Genomic DNA, 6,705 nt, shown 5'->3' with positions numbered 1-6,705 from the left:
GAGCCTTTCAAACCTTAATGTCAATCCCTGACATCAACGGTGCAAATAGAGGAGAAAGGATCCAAAATGGTTTCCAGACAGTTCTGGGGAGAACAACAAGGTGGGGTATTGTGAGTACAGAAATTGTGAGTGCTGTGTGCCTTTACTTCATGCCCACTGATCTGACAGAACTTAACCGGCCATATGGTGAAACCTATCCAGAACTTTCACTTATCAGTTGACATGAAGGCAAGGACACAAGACCAGGAAGGCACAGTAGTAGTATTGGGACGTAGCCCTCGTCTTTTTCATTAAACAATATTCATGTCTCGATCTTCATTTGTCTTCAAGTTCGGGCTATGTCGTAGTTGTTCACGAACCAATCACAGGTCTTCTTGATACCTGTAGGGGAGCAGAGACACAGTCAGTCATCTATGGATACTGTGCATTTTGGAAGAGTGGTTTAATCACTGTGAACGTTCCTTTCATCATAATCATAAAACGACCAATAACCAGATAGGTATCAAATATCATGCTGTAATGCGTCTGTGTTATTTACAAGGCAACTAATTCCAACTACAATATTGAGTTGTTTTCTGGACAGAAAATACAACCCTCAATATTTGGATCTCGGACCTTCAGAGAGCGGCGTGAAGGTGAAGTCAGGGAGGTAGCGTCGCAGCTTGGCGTTGCTGGCCGTCTTCTTCATCTGACCGTCTGACTTGCTGGTGTCGAACTGATGTCATAGGTCAAGGGCCACAAAAGGCAAAGCACAGGGAGATGGCATAGTTACAGTGCAACGGATATGGGGGGGTAGCCAGTCCGAGTGGGCTTTTAATGTACTACATCTGTACGTCTGTCAGTCCAACAGGTGTAATGAACCTCTACATGTGGTTGCTGGTGTTGTACTAAGGATTCTACTAGATTGGTTCTAGACACTGATCTAAGGTCAAATTTGAATAATGGTTAAGGTAAGGAATTGGGGAAGATACGCTGATCCTAGATCTGTGCCTAGGGACAACTCCTATCAGGCGTACACAGCCTGTGGAAGGATACAACTATTTGACCTTTGAAGTCCAGGGCATCTGCAATCATCTCTACGGCGTCCTTGATGGGGAGCTCCTCCTCCTCCCCCACTGTGAGATACAAGGGTCAAAGGAGCTTGGTCCAGTTACATATGGTACACACACATATTGACTGATATCACACACACACACACACACACACACACCATGTTGGACTCACCAGAGAGAATGATGGGGTCAATCTCATCATACTCCCGCAGCACCCAGAGGAACAGACGTGCTACATCCTGAGAAAACACACACACAGATTTAATGTACACACACATATCTGACATTGTGCGTGCGTGTCAGTGCACACACACACACACACACACACACACAGAGTAATTCACTAAACATACCAGAGAGTAGATGAATTGTCTCCTGGGTGTTCCAGAGCCCCACACCTGTAGCGGGGTTCCCTCCTCTGTTACAAGGAGAGTAGAAAGGAGTAAGTGTTTGTATCTGTCTGTCTGTCTGTGTGTGCGTCAAATCAAATCAAATTGTATTGGTCACATACACATGGTTAGCAGATGTTAATGCGAGTGTAGCGAAATGCTTGTGCTTCTAGTTCTGACAGCGCAGTAATATCTAACAAATTCACAACAACTACCTTATACACAAGTGTAAAGGAATGAATAAGAATATGTACATATAAATATATGGATGAGCGATGGCAGTGCGGCATAGGCAAGATGCAGTAGATGGTATAGAATACAGTATATACATATGAGATGAGTAATGTAGGATATGTAGACATTATTAAAGTGGCGTTATTTAAAGTGACTAGTGATACCTTTATCAAATCCATTTATTAAAGTGGCCAGTGATTTGAGTCTGTATGTAGGCAGCAGCCTCTCTATGTTAGTGAATGCTGTTTAACAGTCTGATGGCCTTGAGATAGAAGCTGTTTTTCAGTCTCTCGGCCCCAGCTTTGATGCACCTGTACTGACCTCGACTTCTGGATGATAGCGGGGTGAACAGGCAGTGGCTCGGGTGGTTGATGTCCTTTTTGTTTTTCCTGTGTAGGTGTAGGGTGTGTGTAGGTGTAGGTGTAGGGTGTGTGTGTGTTATTGTGAGTGTTACTTACTTTTAGCAGCATATGTCTTATGCATGAGTGCCGAGAGCACGTGACCATTTTCAAAGTTGAAGTTGTCATAGGGACCATACACGTTAGTCGGGATTACGGCGGTGTAGCGGCGCCCATGCTGCGCAAAGTATCCCCTGTTGTCAATCAAGTCCCCACACACACACACACACGTTGTGGTTAGAACATTAATGACCCACTCCAGCTATTTTTTTAAATAATATTCTAAGTACACATACAATACAAGGTACAAACCCTTAAGGGTAGATTTTTTGGGGGGGGGACAGTGTTTTTTTTTACACAATTGCGAAATTCAAGGAGTTGGCAATTCAAGGGGTTAGTCTGATGGATGCATACCGATGTCATCGGCCTTCCTTCTTGCTTCCCAGAACAATAGCAGAGCAATAGAGGTTCCTTGGAAGTTGTGGGAACATATGTTTTTGGTTTCCCATTGGTTCTGGGAACAAAAGCCTAAGTTTCCTGACCGGTGAAGCTGACTTTTTTTACGTTCTGAGAACATTCATTTTTTGGTTGCAGGGACGTTCTGAGAACGTTTTACAATGATTCCCTGAAAGTTTTCCTGGGAGGTTTTATTAATGTTCTGATAATGAAATTATAGGTTATTTGAAGGTAATTAAATAACGTTCTGAGAACATGTTTCAATAAGACTTTTAATAACACTGCTAGCTTAGGTTAACTGTTTTGAACATCAAGCACAGATGGGACACATGGAAATGAAATTGCTTAGGCATTAATCATGCAAACACATCTCTTTTTTTATAGTCACAAGGAGCCTATAAGATTTGAACCTATGATCTTCTGTTTGCTACCCATGGAACCAGACCACTGCGCCACCAGGTTGAAGCTAGCATGCCATGTTTTGTAACTTATACAAAGCTGTGTATTTTAGTCTATTCAAACAGACCCCATTTCAAAGGAAACAAGCTCTCATAAAGATCAGGTGTGGCCACTTCCTGAACTCACTTAACAAGATAGAGGATAGAGAGAGTTTTGTTGATGCTGAGAACAGAATGTATATGTTAATAAATAAACATTTTAGAACGCTCTTGTTGTTTTAATGGAAAGTTTTCTTAATGTTCTGAGAATATTACTAAATAGAACCATGAGGAAACCTGTAGGAAACGTTACGCTGAAATTCTGAAATTCCCACAGAAGAACGTTGTTTCTTAACTTTCTGAGAGCATAACTTTAAATAGAACCACGAGGAAACCTGTAGGAAATGTTATGCTAAAGTACTGAAATTCCCACAGAAGAAACACATGGTTCTCAGAACATTATGTGCGAGCTGGGCTGTGCCATATAATGAAGGGCCTGCACCAGCTACTGAAATGCATCTTTTGTTAAGTCCATCAGGTGATAAATGAGGTGCTAGGGAGGCTGGAGTGGGTCTTTCAACTGTGTGCTAATGTACCTGCTCAGGTAACAGATTAGTCACCAGCTCACCTGTTCTGAATATCAATCATTCTTTTGGCATGTGAGTAGCCAAAGTTTGAGTCGTGTGGAGGCCCATTGTGGATCTGTGGGAAGGGGAAGAAAGCATGAGTGATCATACCCCAGCTTTTATTAAAAATCAGTTTGGAGGGCCAGAGGTTCCCAAACATACAGTAGTTCTACTGTCACTTGGCACATACTAGGCTGAGTCCCAAATGGCACCATAAACTGTTGAACTCCTACTTTTGACCAGGGTCATTAGGGCTCTGGTTAAAAATAATGTACTATATAGGGAATTGGGTGCCATTTGATGCCACCATAGTATTTTAGTATTAAGGTTAAACACAACATGCTCTCATTGATATGGTCTTACTGGTTGTTCAACTAACCATGCTCTCATCGATAGGGTATGTGGTCTTGTCAGGAAAGATGCAGCTGGACAGACAGGACACCACCTTGGTGACGCCCCTTTCGTGAGACGTCTGCAGCACGTTGTCATTGATGCGAAGGTTGTCCCTCTGTGAAGGCAAAACACTGTGGTCTCAATTCAATAAAACCTGTATTGCGGCTTTACACAATAACTTGTTTTTACACAAATGAATTCAAAGAATGCATTTGGAGACAGTGATAAGAAGCTCCCCTGTAAACACTCCTCACTAACACTCAGCCCGTGACGAGCACGCGCATCGGCTCAGCCTTCGTCTGCGAAACCATCTCTCACTCTGATCAAAGAATACTAACTTTAATTTTTTCAGTTGTGATATTCACATACTGTTATTACGCTTTAGCCCGTCATTGTAAATACGAATTTGTTCTTAACTAACTTGCCTAGTTAAATAAAGATTTTAAAAAATATATAATAATAAACAGATGGATTAATACACTTTTGTAATTAAGATGAATACATTTGCCAACAAAGTCACTGTGCAAACTTCGCTTTGACAAGTTCAATTGAATTTCAGCCTAAGTAGTTGCCCAGCCAGGTGAACATTTACGTTCAGGTCATTTAGCAGAAGACCTTTTCCAGAGCTGCTTCCAGTCGGTGCATTCAACTGGTAGCTAGATAAGACAAACCATTTCACGGACTGGCCTTTAGGCAGTTCAGCCAAAATGTCAGATGGGCTGGTTCCATCTTCAGCCCATCAGCCTGTCCAAGTTGGGGGTTTTGTGCAGAATTATCATTATTTGGTTAACAATTGGGGCACCAGGCAAAAAAATGGACCAGTGAGTTAGAAATGCCTGTTCCGAATTTCTGGACCCATCCCTGATTGAACAAATGTAGTTTGGGACAGAAACGTATAGCCTAGGTATTGAAACAAACTGGGTATTTAGGTAAGCTCACCAGAAAGTGTAGGTTCTCCTTCATGTGAAGATAGAGTCCTCCCACCTTGGCAGCCAGGTGGATGACATGGGTGGGCCGATACTTCTCAAACACTGCTCTTGTCTGTTGTAGATCTCTGGCAGAACAACTGTCATCATCATCATCACCATCCCATTTAATGGGAAACACATCAATCTCATAAAAGTATACATGCACGAATGTAATTAGCTGAACATTTAATGTGGTCCCAACAGGAACTATATAGAAACTCTATAAATATATACTGTATCTATGCATCAATCTACATATCGATAGAATAGATTCGAAAATAATAGAATAGCAGAGAATAGAATATAATAATTTTGAGTGAACTTATTTGGGGAATTTATTTGATCTATTTGTTCCTGTTGGAACCACAAAACCAGCCCCAGATGTAAAAGGGTCATAACAAGATTTCATACAGTGCAACATGACATACATTTCCTATAGAAATATGTTATGTAGAACAGACATGCTGGTGTTTCTCGGGCATGTAGAATATGGGATCATGGCATCGCTATATAGGCAAGTCATTTTTATCTGCCAGACCAGTTCTGCTGAGAATATGAAGTTCATGTGACATAACTTACACGAAGTTGGCCTCTTTGGAGGACAGGAAGGTCCACTGCTCGCCCTCGAGACAGCCGCCTTCCTGTTTCACCACGTGCTCGATGGCCTTCCCGACCAAACCGGATCCGCCCGTGACGAGCACGCGCATCGGGTCAGCCTTCGTCTGCGAATCCATCTCTCACTCTGATCAAAGAATGCTAACTTTATTTTTTCAGCTGTGATATTCACATACTGTTATTACGCTGTAGCCCTAAACAAAGTAGGCTGATATGAATGACAGTGTGATCATGGCCCTATTTATAGCCTACTTTAGAACGTAATAATGATGATAATACAAAACTAAGAATAGTTATACATTTAGGCTAATAAGGAATTAATAACATGCTATACATCAAACGCAAGTTTAAATGTATTAACACACTTTTCGTTTCATTTACAATTTCGTTGTAGCCTATTTGATTAATCATGGAGGCTACTTATTTGTATTTATTTCCCATCTACATGTATGTACTTTTTTCTTTTGAAATGAGATAAATTTGCCATATTAAATATTAAGCTCAAGAGTGAATTGCATTATGATCATGTTCATTTTAGCAAAAGGACAAATAGCTTACGCCAATACCGACAGATACAGTAATTCATTTTAAAATGAACAATATGTGTTTATTCGAAATAACGGTTGGTCTCATTAGGCCTATATTACAAACAGTATAGTATAAGGTAACATCAGATGATCATATAGGCTACAACACTGACATTATTTTAGCAACACAAACAAGAGTAGGCTAAAAGTAGCAAATTGTCGAAAGAAAATGTTTAGGCCTACTATTTTAAATATAATGTAGCCTAGGCTTCATTGTTGAAGTCAAAAGCACCCATTCATTCAACCATAAGGCCTATAAATAGAACTTATAGGACAAATATTTATAAAGGCAAAACATTTCTAATCTTAATCCGTATAGTTTACGTGAGCTATTTTGAATTATAAACAGTCACATTTTTAACTCGGCAAGACCCTCGTGTTATTTTGTATGTATCTTATCAATACACAAAGTTAATGTATGAATTCAAACCTGTATAACTTTTCGTTAGAATTTTCCTCCTCGAATAAAGTCGTTATTAGATCCTATTTCTGAACGCTCAAGTACATAAATGAGGTAAAGGCTATCGCTCTTGTCTTGCACGCTAACCTA

At 40.6% G+C, this 6,705-nt stretch overlaps 1 protein-coding gene across 1 annotated transcript; it reads right to left on the bottom strand.

Moving 5' to 3' along the window:
* Positions 1–325: 325 nt before the first annotated feature.
* On the bottom strand, positions 326–5,693 carry LOC120038214 (GDP-L-fucose synthase-like). The gene is made up of 10 exons (XM_038984071.1): positions 5,533–5,693; positions 4,925–5,039; positions 3,972–4,100; positions 3,595–3,668; positions 2,134–2,267; positions 1,406–1,470; positions 1,225–1,291; positions 1,036–1,115; positions 616–715; positions 326–381 (listed from the first exon to the last, which is right to left on the bottom strand). Exons 1-10 carry the CDS (start codon positions 5,685–5,687, stop codon positions 326–328), a joined length of 975 nt encoding a protein of 324 aa, XP_038839999.1. The 5' UTR covers positions 5,688–5,693.
* Between the last annotated feature and the right edge of the window lie 1,012 nt (positions 5,694–6,705).

Source organism: Salvelinus namaycush, unplaced genomic scaffold (assembly GCF_016432855.1).
Source record: "Salvelinus namaycush isolate Seneca unplaced genomic scaffold, SaNama_1.0 Scaffold2101, whole genome shotgun sequence".
NCBI lineage: Eukaryota > Metazoa > Chordata > Actinopteri > Salmoniformes > Salmonidae > Salvelinus > Salvelinus namaycush.
Note: the sequence above shows the minus strand (reverse complement) of the source record. Positions and strands in the feature narration are given on the sequence as shown.